The 26,369-nt window shown below is 45.0% G+C and overlaps 2 protein-coding genes across 2 annotated transcripts in view; one reads left to right on the forward strand and one right to left on the reverse strand.

The window, feature by feature from the left end:
- Positions 1–14,870, reverse strand: part of LOC146176065 (5'-3' exoribonuclease 2-like) — a 92,162-nt gene extending 77,292 nt beyond the window's left edge. Inside the window, exons 1-7 of the mRNA XM_084582389.1 lie at positions 14,742–14,870; positions 11,431–11,516; positions 9,659–9,786; positions 6,753–6,864; positions 5,428–5,601; positions 2,806–2,968; positions 1,169–1,219 (exon numbers count right to left, since the gene is read on the reverse strand). Of these exons, the coding sequence (XP_084438515.1) occupies positions 1,169–1,219; positions 2,806–2,968; positions 5,428–5,601; positions 6,753–6,864; positions 9,659–9,786; positions 11,431–11,505 (703 nt within the window). The 5' untranslated portion in view covers positions 11,506–11,516; positions 14,742–14,870. The remainder of the gene's footprint in view (positions 1–1,168; positions 1,220–2,805; positions 2,969–5,427; positions 5,602–6,752; positions 6,865–9,658; positions 9,787–11,430; positions 11,517–14,741) is intronic.
- A 205-nt stretch (positions 14,871–15,075) lies between these two features.
- LOC146176066 (general transcription factor 3C polypeptide 1) lies at positions 15,076–24,902 on the forward strand. The gene has a single exon (XM_084582390.1). It carries the CDS (start codon positions 15,232–15,234, stop codon positions 21,049–21,051), a length of 5,820 nt encoding a protein of 1,939 aa, XP_084438516.1. The 5' UTR covers positions 15,076–15,231; the 3' UTR covers positions 21,052–24,902.
- The last annotated feature ends 1,467 nt before the right edge of the window (positions 24,903–26,369 follow it).

Below are 26,369 nucleotides of genomic sequence, written 5' to 3' on the forward strand. Positions count from 1 at the left end.
GCATTTCCATTCCAACTGCAGTCACACCTTCTCTATCAGGCATGAGAAAACTATTTGTCAAGTCAATGCGCACTACCATCTACTATCAGCTTGCACATACCATGGCTGTCAGTTTCAATTATGCAACGCGTGAAAAATGTTAGAACGAAATAGCGTGCTTCGTTTACTTTTGTCTGCACCTGCAACTTTGATGGAAATCAAAAAGCTTGTAGCGCCATCTCTTGCAGGTGCAGCGAAACTTTTGAAGAAAGCAAGCCAAGATGTTTGCATTAGAATTTCACTGCGGAATGAGTAAGTAGCTGTCGTTTCCAGGATTTCTCGTCGGATAATCACGAATGATAAAATTTGCTAAGTGGAACCTGTCAACAGGCAAATGCAGAATGGAAGATAAATTTTCATTGTCATGACAAAACAAAAGTGCTGCAGTAGACTCTCAGAATTCTGCCAATGGAGAAATCTCTGACAAAAGTTCTTCAACGATAAAGTGGAGGAACTTCAAGGTGAAAATTGGCAGGTTAGTCATACTGGTTAGTTGCACTCATTGATTTATTCTGGAATTCCTCGTCTAGGATCCGAACGTTGGCGGTTCCACAATATTGATGGCGGTAGCAGCTCCCAGTTCTTTGGTGGATGTCAACAAAGGTCCCCAAACAATGAGGCAAGTTTTCAGTAAGTGGGTCAAGGGGAGTTTTGCTCCAACCAATACAAACTGCAACTACAGTCAACAAGAGGGAATGTCGTTCCCACAAGAGCTCATGGTCAAATGTCAAGTGTATAACTGTGCAGACCTAAAGACAAGAGAAGCGTTCGGCACTACAAATGCTGAATTTCACCCTGCCCGTCGTCACAGAACGAGCATTATGACCTGTTTCATAAGTGATGAATAATTTTCTGAAGTCTTTGTAGTCTCAAACATTTATTCATGTTCAACGACCAGTTAAAAAAGTAAAGAAACTGATGCAGTGTTCATGTTGCAGCTTTGCGGTCCAATGTCCACCTAAGTAGATGCAGACTTACCTGGCTCCTGAAGAGGCGATATACTGGTTACCCTGCCCCCCTACCCTGCCCTGCCCCCTCCCACCCCCCTCCCTCAAAGTGTCCCTTTCGAATGAAGACATTGGATGTTCAAGCTGAGCAATATGTGACTTCATATGTAACACCCACTCACCGTCAGCTCCACAGAGGCAATGGTGAGTGTTGGGATCATGCTTCGGATTGGCTGTGAAAGAAAGAAGAATTATGAAATCTACGCAACATGCACGCATCGTTCACGGTACTGCAATAAAAAAAAAAGATAAATTGGTGCCATTTATTTTTGGGCGAACAGTGAGAAAGTGAAGCCTTACCGAGACCGTGAAAAGTGTTCTAAAATGGTCATGACGCAAGGCACGTTGCCACTGCTATGAGTGAGAGATGCTCCGATGTCAGCGGCCCATTACCGTTAAAACTTTATGTAACTAACCTCCATGTAGTGAATTTCTCGATGTTAAGAAGCTTTTCAATTCCCCAAAGCCGACCCACTGAATTATGTGTATTTGAAAACTGCATGTAACAAACATATTTTGGAAGTTGACCTTGATATAATGCACTCATGGAGCCAACTATACCTTGGCTGATGCTGAATTACTGAATATCTGGCAAAACCCCACAAATTTCATTAAGATATTACACGAACCGACCTGAGAGGTACGTCTACGATCGCAATGAGGGACTGCAGTTCATGCATCGCGCCGTGTTTCAGCGCAGACGGTTCATTTATGTGGCAGATGCAGCAGTCTCCACTGCTTTCATTTTTGGAACATGGCACTACAGTAGTTTGCGCTCACAATCAGTGAAAAGTAAAAAGACAAATAAAAAGACACGAGGTAAGGAGTTAGGGCACCCTAAAGCAGTGCGCACCCACCGCCGCCACACGGTTGCTTGCAATCTCTCATGCGTCAGTAGTGGGAACAGCTGAGCGCCGGCGAGCGCGAGGCAAGAGAGTCTGTTTCCTGGGGCAATCGTGGCGGGCTAGAGGGAACGTGTGCTTACACAACATGGTGAGGACGCAGGTGCCTCCTCGTCTGGCAGCGGTGCAACCGCGCGCACTGCTCAGACTCTGACTTCTTCGCCACACCCTCTCCCTGCCCCTCTCGTAGACACCTTGTGCGAGCCACAGCGGAGGTAGAGGCTGCTGCCATAGTCGCACCGTGCCCCAGTGCGATCAAGGAACGTTCTACTTCTAAAACTTCGAGTTATTCTGATTTACAGTAAACACTTTCAAAGATGGTTTGCCTTACATTAAATTCTTAATCTGGTTTCCGTTCTGCATTGTCCTTTCGAGTCTTCATGCAAAAACTACATACAACGAAAACCTGGATTCAAAGAAAAAATGCGGACATTTTACAATTTTGTTATAACCAGGCTTAGCTGCATATGCTAGTTTTTTGTGCTTGTTGTCCCGAGGTTGGGGTGCTATGGCATATTAAGCGTTAACGAAGCGGCTTCTAGGGGTCGTCATTCGATTAATTTGTGGCGAAATTGAGACTGAGCACTCCCACATAGCATCCCATGTCTTCAAATTAAACAGGCCCATGCAGGCCGCCACTTCAAATTATCCAGTCAAATATACTACCTTAGAAACTGCAAGACTGCACAAACTCCTTTACTTACCTGGGACCTTGAACTTACAGAGTTTGAAATATTGAGGTTTTACAGCATCTCAACTACGACCAGCGAACTTTCAGAGTTGTGTTCACAAGGGTTAAAATTTGCAGACCTTCTCTTCTGAACAAACTGGCCACATTTTACACACACACCACACACCTCTTTGCCTTCGAATAAAATCCATGATCTTGTGTTCCCCCTCGCCAGGCACGTTGGCATCTGAGAGAATGACTTCAATGTTCTTCCAGCCTGGGTCATTGTTCAGCCGGTCATGAATGTAATAATGGAGGCATTTTGCCAAACGGTCCATAAATGGTGTGCCCTGCATTTGTCAAAAAGAATTAAAGAAAGATAAGTTGGAGATGGCTTTGATCAATTCAATCATCAGCATGAAATACTGACTGGCAAGCACCTAAGAACACTGGCCCTCCTAAGCAAAAGTTAGTTTAATATACTATTTGCTGCAGTGAATGTAAGCCACATGTACACAAAAAGTGTCTGCTGGTTTCTTGATGCGTGCAGGATATGCAGGATAAGTTGAGATATTCTTGACAACTGAAGTACTGTGTGGTAATGCAAACAACCTGGCTGAATCAAAAGTGTGTGCAGATAATTACAAAACCAGCCAAAGTGAAATCCAACATGTTGGACTACTACATTAACCAATACCATGTTTACAAACAGGGTGGGCAATCATGGACGTAGGAGCTGAATGAGGATGAAAAGCAGGCTTAGAATGTAAACGAAAGGTTTCAAAGTAGTTTTCTGATTTCACCATAAGTCTTTGGCGGCGTTCCTTCATAAGCACGACCATGAACATCCTAGAAGATATTTCGAAATAACAGGACGTCCTTTCAAAGAAGAGGGATTTTTAAAACACTGCGATATGTGCAGATAGGGGTCGCCTGCCACTGAGGGTGGAAGGCGAAAGCTCAGCCCAAAGAAACACATGTAAGCACAACTCCAAACTAGATACCATGTTTGCAAACATATAATATGAGGGGGGAGTGCGAGACCTCAGGAAAATGAAAAAGAAGAGGCAAGAAACCTCAGCCTATTCAGGTAAACTACAGCTGCAGCTTGAAGAGAAAAAAAAATGAAGAAAGCATGAAAAAACAACAAACACACCAAATTATCTTTCCCGAAGGCATGCCGCCCAGTCCCGTGCCTGTACCAACTCGTTTACTTCCCTCTCATTTTTTCTCGCAGGATCGCACCGTCTTCTTTACGTGTTCATCGCCACCTTCTTCCTTGCCCATGCAGTGCAGAAAACATCTGTATCAAGCCTCATGTGATACATGAACCTGGCAAATAGCATTCCTCTGCTATTGAAAAGTAGGAGGGGAGGAGAGGTGTGGTTATGAATGGTACCGTATTTACACGATTGTAAGCCGACCACCTATTTTAAAATTTTAAAATTTGAAGTGAGGAGGTCGACTTACAATCGAAACCAAAGCCCGGCAGAACAAGACAATGTATCAAGGAGGCTACGGCGAGTTCGTTTGCTCTATAGCTAAAAACGCAACGTTCAGGTGCCGTGCGCACTTCTCAGGAAGAATTTAAATTTTTTTACTTTCAGTGTGCGCACCGCAACTACGGGAGTGTCGATAGCTTACGGAAGTCGGAAGGGCCAATCATGGAGACCCTCGTATTTGCATGTCAGTCGCATCGGGTCGAGTGACACGGCAGCACTTCCAGGAAGTGTCGATGGTTGATGGAAGAGCCGACATCGATCCTTCGTTCTTTTGTGCTGCCCGAGGTTTGCGCGTTTGACTTGGCGGCCGGCCACATACTTCGTCATCAGTTCTCCAGTACGAAAAGCACTCGGCACTCATTCACGGCAGCATGCAAGAAGGCAGCTATCAATTACGCCAAAGAAACAACTATGCATTGGGCTACAAGTTCGAAGCTTCTGAATAAGCTATGTGGGAGTGCGGTGGCAGGGGGGCATAACTTTCAACTGTGACGCCAAGCAAAGAGGCTTCTGAGGGATACAGTCTGGATGCTATCCATGGCTGGAGGCAAAGCTTGCAGCGTGCATCAAAGAAATATGTGATCTGAGGAGGGGACCAGTAGTACTGCCAGGCAATAAATTTTTGTTATTGAAAGGATCCACCAGTATTTCTGTTTTTTTAATTTCTGGACGTGCAATTTGGAGGGGTCGGCTTACATTCGAGTTGACTTACAATCATGTAAATGATACGCAGAGGTGCTCTTAATCTGTTAATCGCAACAGCAACAAAAGGCACAGGGGTGCAGGAAATGAACACGGCCATTATTGTCACAAAAGACGTCTCCTGCACAGCACCCTATTTCTGCTCTCAAAACAGGTTTGGGTGCCACAGTGAAAGGATTTTTAATGTGCAGAGAAGCTGACTTCCCGAGTTCTGCAAAGGGTCCATAGCACAGCACATAGACACCTCTTGCATCTCGCCTCCGTTGAACCGCAGTTTGAAATTTGACCTACGACTTTTATAATGAAGAGCCAAACACCAAAGCCACTAAGCCACCGCAGCAAGTATTCACTAAATCGATGTTGATAGTACAGAACAATTCACCCTGTGAGATGTAAATAGTTTTGCCACACCCGGATTGCTGCTTCCCAAGCCAAACCCATAAGCCACTACGCCATATGCTTACAAAGAATGCTAGTTGCAAGCATCCTCAATACTGACGCAGTGACTACACCTTTCTCAACAGGAGAGAAATTTTCGTCACCACGATAAGAGGCAGCAAGAGTGTAGTCACGGTGAAAAGTGAGCTCGAGCAGTGACCGCTCACCGGTGTGATGCAGTTGCTGTCGAAGTGCTCGCTCTTGTCCTTTTCGGGTGGCAGCGGCACGCCCCGATCCCGCAGCTCCGCGCGGATGCGACTCATCTCTTCAACCTTCTCTGCAGACTCCTTAGAAGCCCGGAAACGGCGCGAGCGTTGCTGGTTCATCTTGGCCCGTGGAGCCTGCGCAATAAGATTCCGGTTTAGACGAGGCAGCACGGCAAGCGAAACGGGCAAGGAGCATTGTAGCATCGTGCACTGTGGAGCCTATGCAGTGTGCCTCATGCGAGATTGCTATTTACAAAGATGCACACTGAATCGCTATGGGTTTCCTTCCAATCAACTCATACCTACTTACCCTGAAATATGGCCATGCTGAGAAAGACACTCTCCGCAACTTGATTGCACTGAAATATGCTAGCCTCAAGGTTTACTCGTCGAAGGCAAGCATTGATTACAGTAATAAAAAAAAACAGTTGGAGATCCCTCCTGAAAGCTCGAGGACAAGTTAAATTGTCAATTACGGTGCACCTATAATATGAAATGAAACCATGTTCACAACGCAATTGTGCGACAATAAATGAGTGAATACAAGGTAGGCTGATAAATAGTAATCTTGGGAGGCATAGTTCAAACAAATGATTATGACAGTGGTCACTCTTTTTGCAGCGCTGTTTTTTCTCTCCATAAAGCTGTCTGAGGCACATCATCTGCTTCCCTTGGGAAAGAGCAGAATGACACTGTGCAAACTTTCCAGCAGCAGGCCACACGAAATGAAATCCAGCTAAACTATTTCAATGTTCGCTCAGTCATTTTTCCCCTTTGCATGACGGTATCATGAAACACAGGTGCCATTTTACGATGCACCAGTAATGAAAAAATAGCAATGCGATGCTGAACCAGTGTTGGCAGTTGCTCATACAAGCCATTATGTGGTGAGCAGTGGTCTGCAGTTGATCACCAACATCATCATCATGGATTCATTCCTCGTACATCATCTGTACAGCCTGTCTTTTGCAGCCAATTACCCCTCCCTACCAAGAAGACAAGACATCTAGGTAACCCTGCCAAAACCTCTGACCTCATATGTCAAGCCAATACAGGCATGAGATGTGTGGTCGATCACAGTAAGAACTGTAGGTCAGCACCATTCACAAAAGTGAGGCACCATACCAAAAGCGGAAAGGTCGCCGTCTAAAACACCACCCCCGCTACTTTGCTATTTATGAGACTGACATTGTCTCAAAGATACACTGCCACTTTTAGTGCCAACAGCAGTGTCCTTTTAACCAGATTCCTGAGCACTAACCAAATAAGTAAACATCATGACTCACCACTCCATCAATAGCCATGTAGAGCAGTCGTCGGGGCCGAACCACGCTGAAGATGCGGTCTATGTACTCGAAGATGGCAACCATCATTTCATCTTCGTTTTTGGGGGCTGGTCTGCCAAAAGAAAAGAGGTGTGAAGAGTGGACTCTTCTCTACACATGCCACTAACAGAGCAACAAGCTGTACTAGAGTACAAGATCTTAGACTTGTTGCAAAAGGTTGCTGTTGAGCCAGAACTCGAGCCAAAAGTAGCCTAAAGTAGCCATGCCATTTGACCTTAGCTCTAAATCTGTAGACAAGTAGAACAGCATACAGAGCCCTGAAGCTTGGCTGTTTTGCTCAGTATTTAAGCCACAGGTGCATTGCAAACAAATACTATGTCAACCATTACTACATTTTCCGGTGTATAAGTCGAAACTTTGTATAAGTCGCACCTGTTCACTCAGTAGAAAACACGTTGAGGATCATGCTGCGAGAAAGTGCGACAAAAATATGTGCTTGCGGCAGACTCTGCATATGCATATCCTGTGATACGCAGTGCTCACACAAGTGCATGTAGCGTCCAAAGTCTGAGCAGTACTACTTCTCAAAAATGTTTTATCGGAAAAAAAAATGAGAGGGAGGAGGAAAGGAGGAGGGGGCGGAGCAGCGAGGAGAAATATGCAATGCCAACCAGCCAATATCCTGGCCTTCATGGTCGGCTTCATTGCACGGAGCACACTGGCGGCTTTGCGCCCGTCTCAGATATTTTTTTCGCTAACTGCAAACTGCCTTCCTTGAACCCGGTACCCATGCTTTTGGAAAATTCAACTGCATGCAGCTTGAATTTTGCGTCCTAACTTTAACACCTCGCAGACGACGCCATGGTTAGGGGAAAATAAGACAAGACGCGACAGATGCAAAGCCCGCATGGTGGTGGTGGCGAAAAAGTAATTAGTAAAGAAGCAAAGAAAAAAGTAAAGAAAATAGCACAGCAACGCTGTGGCTGCCCTTCGGGCTGCTGATTGTGGCATCCAGGCTGTGAAGCTGCCACCGCGATCAATGAAATAAAGATGCCATGACGGACAGAAATGACGCGAGTGGAAGCGGCTCGAAAATTAAAACTTGTTACTGGCAAGCTACCATTTTTAAATAAACAACAAATTTTCCTCCTTCATAATTAAGCTGTCTTAAAATGTATAAGCTGCACTTCGTTTTTGCTTCGCTTTTCAGTTCTTTAGAAATGCAGTTTCTGTGCATGGAAGAAGACAAACACATTGCTTATATAGAATAGACAGTGTTTTTACCAGAGTAATTTTACTGCTACTATCTAGCTCAGCTGAAACACTAAATGTTAAAGCTGTGCCTTCTTGGACCCATAGACCAAATGTAAGTAACAAAAATGTCACAAGCAAGTTGTTTCATTTTGCCATGCATCTCTGTTTTTGTTAAGTTCGCACCAGAGAATACACGCTCAGAGAACGAACTGAAAGAAACTGGCAATGCCAAAATTACCATGGCACACATCGCAGGTGTCCTAGTACAATGCTGCTTCGTGCCACAGACTCAAGCATGTCTAATCGAGCAGCCCGCTATCAGGCGGTCTTTGCACACATGGCTCTACATAAACATAAATGAACAAACAGCAGTGGGAAAAGCTTCAGACAGCACCTTTGACGAGGCAAATACGGTCTGTACCCCGATATGAAACCTCCCCCTCATCAGGGTCCGAACGAACCATCTTGCATATTTTCCTGTGTCCCCACAAATTTTAGGGGCGGCTAACCCAATTTGGCACCCACTTGGTGTTGCCACCGAGCTTCACATGCATCCTTGTGAAAGAAGTACTTTAGATGCACGGTGCTCACAAGGTGGCGTACCATGTCAGACTCAAGTACAGAGCCTATAAGCGTGTCGGTGAAGTGGTGCCATTCACGTGTAGATTCCCTAGGCACGCGCAAGGTTCTGTCGATGCACACCATCCCTGCTGGTGGTCATGCCGCATGCACATCGTCTAGCCCGACAACAAAGCTCGGAAATAAATTGGTGGTCTTTATTTCCTTGCTACTGTATCTAACATAAACAAAAAGTGACTAGTAAATGCGCCAAAATAAATGTCCGAAGCAGCCAGAAAGTAGCCAGGGAGCCAAACTGAAATTTTTCATCAACAGTAGCCGCCAACACTAACCCTGTGCCATAACATAGTAGTAGCAAGAGTAAAAATTGCAGCACCAAAACGGACAATGCGTAGATAGAGATGGACAGGTGCCCTATCCTGTCTGTCTATTTTTGTGTTGTCAGTTTTGGCGCTACATCTTTTCAAAGGAACTTGCACCAACTAGCCCCCAAGCAAGTGTTATTGGACAACTGTGATACAAAGAGCTTCTACATTGTGAGACCAGGCCCTTCAAAAACATGCCTTTTTCAAACACAACAGCCCTGTCACATAATAATCAGCTAAACAAGCCTCAAGGTGATCAGATCATCTACATATTGCACTTTATGCATTTCAAGGGGGAAAGCACATAAAAATAGCATTCTTGGTTTTAAAAATTGAGTTCTGTCATCGCACCTATTTCAGCAGCCTTTATTGTTCCTCTTTCAGATAAAAAAAAAATTGGAGCAAAAAATGATTTCGAAATTATTACAAAAAAAAAAAAAAAAGACAGTTAAAGCCCTCGCAGTGGCTGTGGGAGGTGCAGATCCAAGAACTAACGTTCGCACCATTCTAGTCAATGTCCGAAGCTCTGTACAAAGACCTGCCAACAAATTGCTCTAAAAAAAGAAAAATACGGAACAACCTTTTAACATAACTGCGCTGCTGCCTGCTTTATGATCCATGCATCATAGTTGCATTGCAAATACAAAGCCAAGCACACCATCAGTTGTGTCAAGGCTGGGAAGGTAGAGGAAAAACGTGCAAACCTACTTGTTTTCTGGATGACAGCAGGGATGAATGATGCCATTCATGTCCAAGTACAAGTTATCAAATTCCACATCATTCGGATTTGGTTTTGTAGTGTCCACGGGGATCTTGACGCCATCTACAATCTGTGGCTGAAGTTTATTTTGGAAAACAAAAAGAAAGGATTGCAAAATCTTGCCACAAAATTATTAAATTCTATCAAGCTGCCTTCACTCGTCTTTCTTTCATCTTATGTCCTCACCTAATCCCTGGAATAATTAAGCCATTTCTGCAAAGGTTTTATTACTATTTCAGTTTGTCCTTATTGAATAAAATGACACTTTTCTACTTCCTGAAACTTTGATGCAAAAAAAATTATTATACAAGTGCCACACATAATGCACCTTAAAAAAGGCCTCTCAATGCTTGCAGGGTGTCTTAAACCACTATATTCAAAATCCCCAACTTTTCCAGGTTTTCTCTGATTATTTAAGTTTAGACGAGTGAAGAGGCTAAAAAATGTAGTTGCTGATGATAATGAACATAGACAAATCATACCCAACAAAAAGCTATTTATTAATCATATTCCGCAATTTACAATAGTAAAAAGGCTGTCATTAGTGTTAATGGCCGTTAAGGACATCAAAAGTTTACTGTATAGTAAAAGCGCACTGATACCAGCCTCGAAATTTGCGAGCTGCCAACCCAGCAAAAAAGCCGAGCCCATCCAATCCAAACGGCTGCGCGCACGCATGGCAGTATTATACATGTTATTATAGTACAATCACGTATACTATGCTCACGCAGCGCTTCCGCATAATTTACCCCACCGGGGTGTCGCAGTGGTTAGGGCGCTCGACTACTGTTCCCAAGGATGCGGGATCGAATCCCGGCCTCGACGGCCGGTTTTCAAGAAGGTGAAAAGCAAGGCGCTCATGTGCTGTGCGATGTCAGTGCACGTTAAAGAACCCCAGGTAGTTGAAATTTCCAGAGTTCTCCACTACGGTGTCTCTCATAACCTGAGTCTCTTTGGGATGTTAAACTCCACAAAACCAAACAACCAAAACCAGCTTCTGCATAATTTATTGAATGCCCACCTCACATGCGTATTCATTCTTCTATTGTGGCAGCTCATCCATGCGTTGGCATCAAAGTAATATATCGATGGAGGCGAAAAGCAATGCGCTCGTGTGCTGTGCGATGTCAGTGCACGTTAAAGAACCCCAGGTGGTCGAAATTTCCGGAGTCCTCCACTACGGCGTCTCTCATAGCCTGAGTCGCTTTGGGACGTTAAACCCCACAAACCAAACCAAACCAAACCAAAGTAATATATCGTGCCTCACCTTGCGACGCGGCGTGGGAGACGCGCGCTGACAGTACAAAATAAAATCTGCATGAATAACATACTTGCTGTGCGCCAAGTTAAAATGAAAATGCACTGCAGTGTCGTGCCATTTTCCCTTGGCGAAATTTTTGATGGTTTCCCTGACATTTCACCAATTTTTCCTGGTGCATAAAATTTCCCCGACAATTTCCGGTTTTCCCAGTTGCTAGACACCCTGACTTGTAACATGCTATAAAAAAGAAAAGCTATAAATCATTGTCCCGCATTCATTGCTTGTGCCATTTTCGCCCTCGCTTCGAGTCCTCTAATTGATGGAAATGCTCTCAGAACAAGATGTCAATTCAACTGCCACCACTTCCGATTCCAGCATTTTCACCAATCAGACAAAGTGCGAAAAAGACACTCCTGGAAACGTACGCAAACTCGGAATACAGCCCAATGAAAAACTTACCTTTTCTTCAACACAGTGGGCAACAATAGACGGGTATTTCCTACTTAACCACCTGAAGAAGGCTGGGACTCCCATCTTTTATCCAACTGAAAAAAATCATTAACATAGAAACAGTTCAGTTGACTTGGAGAACTCAAGTCCAATGTTTCTTATGACAGTGGCTCGTGAAGCAAAAGCACCTTTCTAATAAGAAAAAAAAAAATTGGAGATGAAATCACATCAGTTCAAACCAATGTTACCAGAACCAGCTTCAGTTTGGAAACTCTCCACCTCCACTGTGCATCTCCTACGGTGCTAGGCCACTTTTTGGAGTAGATGAGGTGGCGCAGTGGTCGAAACAAGCTCCTGAATGAAGCCGTGGAACAGCAGCGAAAGCTGGAGCGTGATGGGGCAAAGTGGGTGAAGGGCAGCATTTATAGCCCACACCAAGAAGGACACCAAGAAAACTGACTGACACGCTTGTAAATCTCTCCCGTGCATTTGCACGGTCAAGCAATAAATACTGCTTCCTCTTTGCACTTTTGGGCCCACAGTGACGGTGTTTCAAGGCCGTTCAGAAGTGTGCACTCAAAAATGCAGAAAATATTGGTGGTGTTCAAGTGTTCAAACCTAGTTCAGCAGACGTAAGCACCATTTTGCATTGTATGGCAATGACTAAGCAACAGTGTAACAATTGTGATCGTCAGTAGCTAGCCAAAGATATATCACATGGTTCACTCATTAAATTTTACACGCCTTTCTATACTAGCTATTACTTAATTACCTTATCATTAACTCTTGACAGTGATATATGTGCATAAAACACTTGACTTAGCTGATGGTATACATATTTCACCTCTACTGGGCTGAAAGCAGGACAGGCAATCGATTTTTGAGTCTGCACTTTTGCAGTTGTAGAGCTCTAAAACATACATGTGCACACACCAACGAAAAAAAAAAAAATCATGCACAGTCCTACACACATGCAGTGCCCCCGGTTCAGGACAGCACATGCTGTCAGGCAAGTTGGTGTTTCACTTTGCGGTGAGCAGATTAGCCTGACAACTTGACGAGGGATGGAACCAAGGGCAATAGTAGACGAGCATGCTGTGTATACCTTTTCGTTTTTCTTCTTGAGCTGTCGTACTAAGTTCTTCACAGCGTGCAGAGACTTATTTCAGGATTTTCGGAAACTAATGGTTTTGGATGGCTAGGACTGAGTAGACTGAGTCCTTTGCGTGCACTTTAGCCGTCTGCCGACTACTTTATTGCGGACAGAGGCCTTCAAGCATGAAGGAAACTCCTCTTACATGCAGATATAGTGGCTAGAACACAGACATGTGCAGGATTTCAAAACAAATTTGTAGACAAAGATAATAAAGTGTTTCGTTTCTTATTCTTTTCGTTATCGTCACAGGTGGAGTGGCAACTTTGCACACCACGCCGCTCCCATTAATGGCATATGTATCTCAATATGGTGAAATATGAGAAGGAAAAGAAAGCAAGAGAAATACAAAATTAACACTTTTCCTAAAGCCGCTAGATTCCACGAAAAGCCAAATCAATGCTTTAAACTGTCGCGCGTGCCACTGAAACACATGCAGCCGCCGGCAATGCGCTGGCTTGCTAAAGCCCGATTTGACTGCAGCGCCACTTACCGCGTGCCGCTCTGGAGTTTTTAAACTGAAGCTAGTTTAAGTAACGATAGTTCAAACTGTGAGAACAAAAAAGGGTTTATGTCACATCACACAACTAAAAAAAGCAGTAATAAGGCACTGAGAACCCCTACAATGCTCCTCAGCTGCAGTTTTGATAACAGATACTGGCATTTTGAAGACATCTCAGATGCACAAAACTTTAGTTTTCTACGATAACCTGACCTCATAGCCCTTCAGTTACATCTTGATTATGCACTTTTTATTCAAAAAACTGCCTTCAGTGCTCTTTCTACACTGCCTGAACTCTGTGTATTAGTCAATGCTGATTCCACATGAGACACAGGCTTTAAAATGTGAATGCAATGCAAGGCTAGCACATAACTTCATGATCTTATCTTGGCCCTACTATGCAAGGTCTACAACTGTGAGTATCACATGTACATTAGCTTTGCTGAAATGTTGGATGCACACTGTTTCTGTACCAAGACATAGACACAGTAATGAAATGTTTACTGATGATTATGCAACATTCCGACCGTCATCAGAACTGATGGATACAGCACACATCTCCAACCTAACCAAAGCAATTCTACTATTATAACCTCTCTTCAGACAAGTGATCATGGTTTTAGGGATGGAAATTTGGCGCTGTATAATAATTGCTCCCATGTTCACCTTCCATTTCTGTGCCCAAGTCATGCTCTGATGAACACACATGCCACAGTAAACGGCGCAAAACTTGCTGTTTCAAGAAAAACAGCGAGCTATTATTTCGATTCATATATGTTTCGCTCCCGCTGTGCTCCAAACTCTTGCTGTTTCAAGAAAACCAACAGCGAGCTATTATTTCGATCCATACATGTTTCGTTTCCGCAGTGCCGCAAACACACCAGCAAATAAATAGTGTCGCAGAGATTAATCCTATCGGCACTGCACTACACAGGCTGACACAGATGGTAAAGCGCCTAGTTCACCACAAAATCAGGGCTCTTTTTTACAAACACCAAGACACCAAAATGCGAGATTCAAAAATTATCACAGAACAGGAAACAGTGGCAACCGTGCAACAAGTGTAAAATGCACGTATGACCTGATTGCGCAGTTCAAGTGAGTTTGTAAACTCACGCGAACCACACGCAACTGAAAGCACTTCAAAACGTCGGCTTCGTGCTCTGCAGTGGCGCTCTGCAGTGGCGACCACAGGCAACGAAGGAGTGCAGTGAACTGAACACGGACCGTGGCTAGCATGACAAGTTCGCTACCAAACTTTTGATCCCACAAAGCAAAACGAAGGCGATAAGATGTTGAGCTACAAGAACGCTACAACTCACTGAAATACGCACAGCTATGACTGCTATACGAGAAAAAATGTAGGCAATATCAGACAAAACAAAACAGGTAAATAGTTTATACTTGCCGTCTAAGCTACTACAGCATGAGCGGGTTAAAAAGGCCTCGCTTACACTTAAACTGCTGCGGTGTTTACTCTACATACCATTAAGTACATTACACAATAATTAAGTGGTGACTGTGCAAGTAATTGTAAAAAGGAATAACAAGGAGTCTTGTGAAACGCACAGCGCGGTCAGAGACGCTCAGAGATTCAAAGCACAAAGGAACACGAATATGCGCAAATAACCAACGGATTCATGGTTGTACAGGTTTAGCGCTTACCTTCCTTCTTCAGGAACTCCAATTCTACCGGTGTTTTACTCGCAGATCCGATACAATCACTTCACTGGCATTACCGCTACCACCACAGCAAAACCCGCTACCACCAGCCAGCAATGAAGTCCTGCTGGCTACCCTACCCAACATATATCCAATCCGAGTCAATTACCAGTTGGTTACAGGGATGCGGGGATACTACATATATTTTTAATTATTTCAACTTTTTGTGCGTCAACGTATTACAATTTATTGAAACAATATAATGCTTATATTTTAAATTTAGATAAACTAAATTCAGTCCTTGGCTTGAACTATGGCTTGAATGTCAGCCCAATCAAGAACAATCCGAAGACTCCTTCCGAGATGTATGGCGTGCGCGTAGCTTGTTGACAGTGTTTTGGTGATGGCATGATGCGCGTTTGGCATATTTGGCCAATGGTTTAGCTAGAGTGCCTCTAGTTCACTCTAGTTAGGCTTTACTGAAGAGGTAACGATGGCCACCGAAAACGACTTCTACTCGTGCTGTATCGACGAGATAGCACTGGAAGGTCTCGATGGCATCACGCTACAAGCGTTTTGGGTACGGCTGCGGCGGCGGCCTAATTTCCCACTCTCCCTGGACGACAACTCGAAAGCCTTCATTTGGCGAAATCTCGTTCCAGAGTCCCGACTTCGCTTCTACGCGCTCAAGGAGCCTCGCATGGACCTCGTCATCTACGAGCGGTACCAGAACGTCGATCCTAACACGGGCTACGTTATCGAACCGGCTGTGCTTCCACCTGACACATACCCCATCCAAATCGTAAACAAAGACGGGCAGCGTGGTTCGTGCACGACGTTCTACACGCGCGAAGACATCAGCGACAGTATCAGACAGAGCTGCCCCAAACTTGACGAAGTTATGGCCACATGGGGAAACAGGTTGGTCATAGTAGCTGACCAGTTAACGCGCGAGCAAGCGCTTGTCGGACCCTGTAATTCGACCAAAGACCTGAACCTGACTGACAACAAGTACTGCATCCTGGAGCGCATCGGTCGCTCTCGCTACCTCGGCCAGACAACACAAGGCGCACTGGACCTGCGTGTATTCAACCTGACCCACGCGAGCATGTTTGTAATGCGCAAGCAGTTGGTGCAGAGAAACCTCATCACGAAGCAAGATTTTGTCCTAACATGCGAAAATGGCGGTTCTAAGATTGGCTTTCTTCTCCACTTGCCGCGTTTCTTTGTTGAGATCAAGACAAAGAGCCAAGTTCTTTTGAAGGAGCTATGTGCTTTGTTGGAGACCAAGCCAAACAAGCGCGAAGTGTCAACCAAACTTTTTAGTGAGTTGGGTATGTGCCCTGCGGCGTTCAAAAAGCTCATCACTGCCTCGTCGTGCAAATACCTGCAGCGATGTTCTATGCCATTCAAGGACTACTATCCTGACTCGACCCCTGACCAGTGGTACACGCAAAACAACAATAAAATGCGCACTGTTCGGTTTGTTCAGCTGGTCCAGTCTTATGACGAAGATGATGTAGAAGACGACACTGAAGAGAACCTGGATGATAAAAGTGCTTGCCTCATCTTTGAACCGAAAAAATATATTTATGATAGGCCTCGCTTGGACCAGGCTTTCAGGGAGGTCTACAACTCTGGTACTGCTGGGATGACACAGCGTGAATTAGCCACATCTATGCTGACAACCCGTCTGGAAATCCGGAATCTTCAGAAAGGGTTGATAACTCAAAAGGTTGTGGTGCCATATAAGGAAGATGTTGGTAAGCAGCGTGTAATCAGGTACTTTTGCCCAGAGTTTGCCACGAAATCTGATGTACACGAGAAGTTTGCCGCTGAGAAGAAGCGATTACTTGAGCAGCCAAGGGCAGAACCTCCAGCTGCAAAGAGGCAAAAGAAAACTGCTACACCAGGCATTCCCGAAAATGAACCAGAACAACGTGAAGCAGCTGAACCAGCAGGAAAAGTGGAACAAGTAGAGCTAGTAGAATGTTCAGGAAAAGATGAGACAAAAGAAGCAACCATGACTGAGAGCTCAACAGCCTCCGAAGCACTCGGAGTGCAGGAGGAATCGAAAGAAGCCAAAGAGAGCAAGGACAATTCTACATTGTCAACCCCAGCTGTTTCATTGCTTAATGAGAGTGAGGCCACATCCGCTTCTGAGCCACTAAATGTATCTGTTGAGACATACTCGGATTGCTGGTTCCAGAAAGTGAACCCAACTTCGCATATCAGCTTCCCAGGCTCTTCGGATTTTGTAAACCGGAGATCTTTGCAGCGTATGCTTCCCTCCTACGGGATGCTAAAAAGGGCAAATAGGATACTTGAATATGTCAGGTCCGAGAAGCTGGTCTCTAACATCACAAAGCTCCTAAAGGTGTTGCAGAAGGTTGAAAAGGACGAGGGCTCGACGATGAAGCTGGACAAGGTTTCCCTCGAGCGGCTGCTTTACAAGCTTTGTAAGGGGGGGTACCTAAAGTCGTTCCGGATCGTCATGAGGCTGGGAGACAGGGTGAAGGAATTAAGGTTTATTGGCCTCCCAAACATGACCATGGAGGACAACATTGTCAAGATGTCTGTGGAACAAGCAAAGTTTAAATACTTTTCTGCCCAGAGGGAACCCACAAAGTCAGAGAACAACAGCAGCCGCAGCAGTCCTGCGCCTGAAACTGAGTGTGCAAAAATGGTCTACAGCCCTGCTATGGGGCGTTACAATGGGTCACAGCCCAAGTTTCGCAAGATGCACCTCTGTTATGTCTTCATGCACTACCTGCTGTACACCTATGACGGCGTTCCACAGGAGCCATCACCTGATGACCCTTTGTCTCCTGTACAGTACCAGAAAGAGGTCAGTTGGAAGATGTTCATACCTCCGTTGACCAAGAGTCCAAGCACGCCTGAAGGATGGGTCTTGTTCGGGGACATGCTGCTCTCCCTTCCACTCTCGCTCTTTGTCAAGATCAGCACAGTCAGACACAAGATTGAAGGACTTGAAGAATACTTAAACGACAAGGTCAGGTCCCACTACCTCATCAGGAGCTTGCCTGCGAAGCTGAGGAATGCACTACTCTTTGCCAGAAGGTACATCTACACAATCCATGAGACAGTAAAAAGGCTGGCATATGTGGGTATGCTCACCTTCGGGCCACACCGGCTGAAGGAGAAAGACCAGGTTTTCCTCTACCTTCACCGGAACTTGTGTATCAAAGACACGACCGTTTCTCGCCCTGGCTATCATCAAATTTCAACCGACGTTAGCTACCCAATGAGGCATTATTTTCTCGAGACTGAGCTAGATGTTAACCAGTTTTGGCTGGAAGTGGAGAATATTTGCTTGTGTACACCGCTTGGAACAGCACACTCTCAGCAAGGACAGGTTATTGAGCTGCAGAATCTGTACCACAAGCCAGCCATGATTGAAGCTTGCAGGAACAGGGAATTTGGAGAAGAACAGGACGATGCCACGGTGCCCGGAGATCAGCTCGGTGCAGCCGGCTTTGATTCAGCATTGTTTGCGCACCTCAAAAGAAACTGGGTTTATCCCTCTCAGGTTTCCGGAAAGCCGGGCCTGAATTTTGCTCAAAGTGAGAAAGGGACTTCCAAAAATGCAAAGCCCCTCCAGAAGATACTCAGCTATTTGGACAGAGCTTCCAAGGATACAGGAAGCGGTAATCTGCCAAAGCAGAACCGAAGAGCGCAAACAATTTCCCGGATATCTGTGTACTACCCAAAAGACCCAAACAGCGCACCGCTGGCTGTGCCTGTTGTGAAAGGAGCTGACAAAGCAGGGTGCGAGCAGCAACCTAAGAAAAAAACCTTGGCACGCAAGAAATGTGAAAGCATCACACGGGTCCTCAAGCCCAGAAAACGTTCGGCAGTCCGCAAGCCGTATTACGACGACAAGGACCAGGCTGCATTGAAGGAGATGAAAACCATGCGGGTAACGTGGACATCGCAGGAAGACATAGTTCTTCTCATGTGCAAAGTTTCTTCCTGGTTCTTGGACCGGCACTTAGACAAGATGGTGGTGCCGTTTTCTGTCATCAGAGATGTCCTAAATGAGCGCTTCCCCTCTCTGAGCAAAGACAAGACCTCCCGGGCGTGCCAGAGGCGGCTTCGTTTTATGCTACTCAACCCAGCCACCAAGGCAAATGCCTCAGTTTTCTTCTGTGAAGCACTGCAGGACCAGACGCTAGTGGAGATGTTCCATGGGCCCAAACCAGTGAAATCGGATGAAAAACAATGGGAGTCAATGTTCAGAACTGTCTTGGATCATCTCATGATAAAGTTCAGCAAAAGTTCAGAAGAGCGGCATCAAGCTATCACCCTTCCCAACACTGTGGAGGAGCTGAAGAAGCACTATGACATTGTCGTGAGTGGGCGAGCGGAGTCCGAGAGCTGGTCCTATTCGGAGCCTCACAACATAGTCGACATCCACTTCATCTCTGTGGCAATGGTTATTCTGGCATCTCTCGCTGCTGATGATGGCAAAACCAACTGGGCATTGATACTGTACAAAATTTACGAGCAATACCCTGACAAACTTGTTCGTTCCGTGACTGCTCGGCTCAGGCACAATGGTGTCATCAGCCGGAAGCCCCGTCATGCAAAGAAACTGTACATTTCTCTCAACCTGCCCATGCTGCCGTTTGTGTTGTCTGGAAGGTTCAAATATGAAATGACGCGGCGCTTCACTCCGGCGCACTTCACAGAAATGAGTAAGTTTCTGCTCGATTTCTTGGCCAGGCACCGGAATGGGAAAGCGTATACTTTTGACAGCTGCATTGAGCCAGTATATGTGCCACTACTAATGACTCTGCAACTCATGAACAAGCTCACTTATGACATGGAAGTGCCTCAGGCAATTATCGATTTCGACAGCGGTCTGTTGAGTGGATGGACAATGCGACGGAAAGCACCGGCGGCACTTACTGACAGCTCTTTTGGAGAAGAACTAACACTCAGCGACAAGGCAAAGAGCCTCAACTTTGATGCGGCAGGCAGCAACGCGAAAACATCTCGCTCATTCCTGTACATGCTGAGGCAGGATATGACAAAAGCACTCCAGTACAACTGCACACGTCCACAGGACTGCGCCATCATCAAGTCGTGCAGGCTTGACTTTTCACTCGTTGATGAGGACCTTGTTCCGGGCTGGACTGTTGAAGAGCCAAAGGACAAATCGTACTCTCTTAAAATCCGTAATCCACTGTACGATAAGATTGTTTGCCAGCAGCGTGCCTGTCACTCTGTAAACCTCTGTGATACCTCCTGGACGGCTGAAGGGCTCGCCAATGTGTACATGCTTGAGGGGCAAACTCAGGAAGATGCCCAAGTTGGAACTGAAATCTACTACTTTATCCTCAAAAGGGAACAGCTCGGAGCCCCTTATTCTGATCTCAGTAACACCTTTCATTCGGTCATGAGCAGTGCCACTTTGGACTTCCACCTTGCTTTTCTGGTCAGTAAAAATACAATAATGCAGGTTGGAGCGACGTGCATTCGCTACGTCGCAGTCCAGCGCTGCAAGCCTTGGGTCGTCCGCTCTTTCAAGATCCCAAAAGACATGAAAGCCTACGCTTCGGCTCTTGGTGAACAGGAGCACGTGCTGAGAGCAAAGATGAGAAAGATGGCAGCACCTGATGTAGCTGATGAAGCAGAGAAGGCTGCCGAAATCGGTATGGATGTTGCTGACCGTTCATACCATACAGCAGAGAACGAGCCGAACTCCTCGCTCAGGGTACCCTCAACATCTCACGTCGAAAGTGCTGAAAAACAGGATGCTGGCACTTCCAGTGCAGGCACTGATGTTGCAAGTAGAGGTCTCACTGGGAGAGCTCCAGCCGCACGGAGGACTAGAGACAGCAACAGTTGCAGCCTCAAACGAACTTATTATGAGGCAATGACTAAAAACATCAATATTGAGAGCCTTGAGAAGATAATGTACATACCAAGATTGTGGCGGAAGCCCGACGGAACGCTCAACCGCCCAATTTTCTTGCAGTACCTATCGGTAGTCTTGACTCATGTCATGGACCATCCTGGTGTGACCGAGGACTACTTCCGGAATGGCTTTTCCCGTCAGATTGAGCCCTGCGTGCAGACACTGGATCTGCTGAAGATTCTAGAGCAGCTGGGTTGCATCAGACGGTTCTTCATGCAAAGGAGCTCAACAGCCAAGTGTAGCCTCTTCTCCAAGCGGCCCCCAATCGTTATTAGGGATGAATACCATCCAGGTGACATTGTCTGCTTTGAGGGCACTATGGAGGCGCTTGTTAACTTTGCAGCTTTTACAGCCTATTTTGTGAAGTAGGTTGCATGGTGAGGTGTACATTAGGCACATACCACTCTTAACTGTATATTTATCCAAAAAGCTGCCTGTGATTTCCATTCCGAAAATTATTGTGTATTCAGTAAAAAATCACAGCATGCAGGCATCAAATAAACTGTGCTGTCAGTTTGTAAAGCTGGATTTGATGTGCATTTCACGGCTGTCTTTACATTTAGTGTGTTGTCGCTCTTGTAAATAATGTGTGTTACAGTGGTAGGCCAGCTTTCATAAGCTTTATAGGTTCGTGCATGTTTAGCAAGTGTTCGAATCCTGCATTCATGTTACGTGCTTTTGTGTTTCTTTGAGCTGCTGGTGGAGTCTGTATATTCTGCGTGCCTTTCTTGTCTTCCATTCTATCTGTGTTAATCTGGAGGCAAAGCACTCCTACACAGCGTCTCTTTCTGTTATTCTCTTTGATTGTTCTGGTAATGTCAAACCTTAGTTGCTGTAATGTGCAATATATTACTTCACAATCTCGTTGCCCATAGTACATTGGAATGCTTGAAAGGACTGAGAACTGACCAAAACATGTTTTAAGATTACAGTGAAAAGAAATGGTACTGCCCGAAATGGACAGAATGCATGCTGTAGTGGCAATAAAATGATTTATATTGTTAATCTGGCTCTGAAAATTAAGGCACGCTGAAGCACGTCAGTGTATCCCAACGCATGACCACATGTTGGATGTTGCTGAAAAATAACCTACATGTTGTTCAGTGCATGATATTTCCTCACAGAGGTGCTCATTATAGTGCATTTTTTTCTGTGTCCATCTTTCATTGAGAAACAAGACTTCCTTTGCACTACTAATGTATAATTTTACGATTTTCGTCACTTTGTTGGGCTGTAGTGGTTTCTATTTCTTAAAGTGCTAGCCGGGGCCTACCATATCTGTTGCTGATGAGACATATGTAACTCTGGTGTAATATCTATGTGTGGAAATAAGAGTTGCGGCACTATATATGAACTGTTCATCCATTGTATGGAGGTTGGGGTGTTATTAATTTTTGATTCCTCATTTTGATGATGTGTGCAAATCATGATCATGCTTGTTGATGGGTTTCCAATGTCGAAATACATAAAAGTGAATGCATCCACTGATTGAGGAGTTGTCAGTACAAATCTTGTACAGCATCTTTAACAAAAACCATTGCAAAGTTAGGTATCTTATGTGTGTAGCTTTTCTTTGCACCCCCTCCCCCCCTTTAATTTTTTTATCCGTGACAGTCAGTCGGTGATGTCTTTAGAGCTTGCTGTAGAAAGATTAACTTGCCTAGCAGAAAAGGATATACGGCAGCAAAAGTGCATGCACCAACACAAACAAATTAAGTGTTAACAGTTGAACATGCCAAATACTAGAGGAAACTTTAATTAGACAGAAACATATGTGCGCTCATACGTGAGTTTGTGTGTGTGTTTCTGCCTCGTGTCCCGTTGTGTTTCGCTCAAAGTTTCGCGCCAACATAAACCTCGGGAGGGGAAATACAAGCAATGGGGATGAACTGTTCTAAAGAGCAGTGCTCACTTTTTCGAAGTGAAATTAGCCTGTTCTTGGTTAATTTCCACACCATATAGCTCGTGATGCATCGCCAGAGTTGTGAATCTGGCGAAGGGGATTCCCATGTTGAAATGCAGTCTCCATTGTGTGCAGGACTTCATGGGCTCTGAACATTTGACAAGATTTAATAATGTCTAGTAAGCTTATTATGTCTGAAACAAATTCTTGGTTTCTTTCTGCTTTTTTTTTATGTGCCGTTCTTGAAACGTCATTTAGACCGAAAAGTATGTTGCATGAATCTGGCCAGCCAGATCGTACGTTTTTCGCACTCAGGCGCCATCGCACCGCATACATTCTTCGCGACAAGCTCTGTTCGTGATAACAGCGGTTAGTGGCGTAATCAGTATATTATTTCAGGCGCCTTCACAGGCTGTTTCAGTGTTTCGCTTACATCGAAACGTGGTTGTCATGAGCGGTATCAGTAGTTGAGAGCTCTCACGGTCACCGCCGTGGGTCCACATGGTGGACTGCTTAACCAAATTCCTAATGCGATATGCAGGAAGCGCAATATTGAGTGCAAATAGGCACTGTCGAAAGAACATGCACAAGAAATGGGCCTGAGAAATCTTAACAGTTAACTGTGACACTCGTCCGTTATGAGAGCCTTTCGCAGTCTCCCTGGCCAACGTTGCCCTGGTGGCTACAGCTAGTTCCAACCGCTTCCGCCATGCAATTCGAATGATATGTTTTGTCTGCGCACTCAAACTAAACATTATTATTACCACGGTACTGGATAGCTTTCATAAGCATTGCTCAGTAGTCTTATACAAAAAATAACGGGCATGAGACTAAAACCAGCCATGATTAGGGTTTTTTTCGACTGACACTAATTTGTTTAAATTTCCCCAAACGCATTGAGCGCCATGTTTGTTGAAAGTACCTAAATGTTGATAATTATGTTCTTAGTTGAGTGTAAATTCTAAATTTGTCCCAGAATTGTGCCGCGGTAGTGGGCTTTTCGGCTTTTTCTTCGTCGTCGGCGCAATCAGGCGCGGTTTTGCGGCAGTAGAGACAGTGCGATTCCAATATCCATTCAACTGCGTTAAAGTTTACAGTTTTAAATTTATGGGTGCCGAGCAAATCTGCGATATATGTCTGCCTTAACTATCTGCGATCGTCGCTTGTCGGCCACTGTTATTGCTGTTGTTTTTTGACATAGTGCGCTAAGTGCAGCGGTAAATAACCTGTTGTAGGGCAAGCATCTTCGGTGTTTATTTTTGTCCGCAAATAAATGCGAGAGGTGTCATTCAGCAGTGAAAGCTAAACAGAGCGTCCTGGTACCTGTTTTTGAGCTTGCAGATACAACAGATCAGAATTGTGCAATTTCAATTATTTACTTATCTCTGTGGCATGCATGCAGGGCGGCCTTACCTCATTCGGCGCCCTGTGCGAACTCCTGCAGGGGTTTCCCAAAATGGCTGGATGATGTTTGCATTTCCTAGAGATCCAAATAGAAGACTCGTGTGGGCTAATAAAGATGGAGCGGGACAAGTAGCAGCCGACCGAGTGTTCACACTTAGGCAGTGTGCATGCAACTGCTCGTTTCGTTTCCTTTCTTTTCCCCACAGTTACGTGCGACCTAACGTGTGTCTTAAAGACGTTAGCGATTTTGTAGGCATTTATTTACATTTCGCGCATGATATTTGGCACTATAATTTGTGCCAGCGTACATCGCAGAATCGTGTACTGTATTTGAAATGCTTAGCCAATGAACAAAGGAAATACAAGCGTGCATGGCAGTGGTGCAGGGACCTTCATTCTAGCCCTCTGCTGTTTGTAACTGTGTGTAAAGCTGCAAATGCCTCCGTTACTCATTAAAATGTTTAAGAAAGCGAACCCATCAGAGATTGTTGCTATGCAACCTTTAGCCGAACCACCTCCCCCACACAAAAAAAGTGCGCCAAGGCTGTTTGACAAATTAGTCAGGTTTAAGTTTAACTAATGTGTAGCTGGTGGTGCATTGAAGAGATGAATGCAATTAAACTGAAGACTGTGAATAATGACTGACATTTACTAATGCTGAATTAGTCAAAGAAATCAATGTGGGCTAAAATTAAAATTTTACGAAATGGACATTGATTTAGAATGACGCAGAAAAATTGGGTTGGCTTAAAATAGCGTGGTAAAATAACCGCTTATCAAAAATAACTAATCAAAATAAACCTTTGCAGCAACCTAAGTATGACTTAAAATGACTGAGCTGAACAAAAACTGCCACTCAAATGAGGTAGGAAAATTAGTTGTAAAGGTCTTTAATGCGGTATTCTGCGCGTATACTTTCGCACTTCCTCCGAATAAATTGATAATGAAGATTCTTTTTTTTTTTTACACTACTTTTCACCGGTTTCCTATGAAAGGATTACATACTGTTGACATGCTCGGTTCTTTTGTCTTTGTGACATACTTCTATACCAATATCTTGGGATATTTGCCTCTAAGAGCCACAAAATGGAACGACATAAAAGTTAAACGCTGCGAAATCGCTCAAGTGCTTGTGGCCTTGTGTAAATTGAATGAAATGTCTGAATGGCCAATTTCTTTCTGCTATGATTACACGGCTCCTAATATTACTGTTTATCATGTACAGGGTCGTCCACTTCTAGCTATAACACAGACACTGCTTTCAAATCAACATTACGTACGAAACAGCCACATATCGATGCAAATCGATGCACGCACACGGGGACCCGGATGTGCTGCTTCACATGGTCTGCCACTTAGCTTTATTGTGTGGACGGTTCGAACGCAACAACGCTTTGAAGGCGGTGAGCGTGTTACAGCTAGAAGTGGACGAGGCTGTACAAGTCCATTTTGCGGAGAGCTGTTTATAAACAATCGCGTCGTGGACGAACGAAAGCTGATTAAAGGAAACGCTGTGCCAGCCATCTTTTATTGCGACAGCAAAGTATACTACTCCCATTTTCAGCCCTTCGCACGTAGCCACGGTAGGTAGGCACGTTTGTCCTTTAAATGACCCCAGATGGCTGTGACGTCATACCAGCTGCGAGAGGTGGGCTACCAAGTCAAGTCGTCTGGTGGCGGCGGTCGGTAGGCACGGTGCGCCGCGGATGAGATGATGACGTCACTGTGACGTTATACCAGCTGTGAGAGATGGGCTACGAAGTCGAGTCGTCGTGTGGCGGCGGTCGGTAGGCACGGCGCGCTGTTACCGAGTGGAGGCGCTGCTGTCACCTCTTCTCTCGCAGTAGAGAAGAGGAGGAAAACGATGGGTATATAAATGCTCGCGCTTGGTCAGCTGAGGCACTCGCTCCTGATAAACAGAAAGAAAAGCCACGCCGTCTCGATGAAGCCAGGAAACGACAGCGGGCTACAGAGACAGATGAAAAACGGAAACAGCGTCTCGCTCGACGGCGCGCTCCGCTCGTCTAGCTGCATCTGCTGCATCAAAATGCGTCTAACGTTAGGAGAGTAGAGATTGGAAATTTTCAGTAAGCGGAATTCATAAACATGCACTACAGAAACTATTTTAAGTGATCTGGAAGCAAATTTCTCGTAGTAAACATCTGTTCCATGTTTCCAATACGGTCAATCGTACCTTTCTGTATGGTAAGTAGCATATTCAAGTTTGCTTTTGTGAGAGTACACCAAACCAAGGTAGAGAATACAGTTGCAATTTGTCAACTTGTCTGTATTGCTGTAGGTGGGCAGATCCCATGCTCGAGTAGCCGCAGAGAAGGTCCGCGAGCCGCCATAAAGTTTGCCAGCGAAAGTTGTAAACACA

The sequence above is a fragment of the Amblyomma maculatum genome, chromosome 10 (assembly GCF_055883805.1).
Source record: "Amblyomma maculatum isolate TAMU_Amacu chromosome 10, ASM5588380v1, whole genome shotgun sequence".
Taxonomy (NCBI): domain Eukaryota; kingdom Metazoa; phylum Arthropoda; class Arachnida; order Ixodida; family Ixodidae; genus Amblyomma; species Amblyomma maculatum.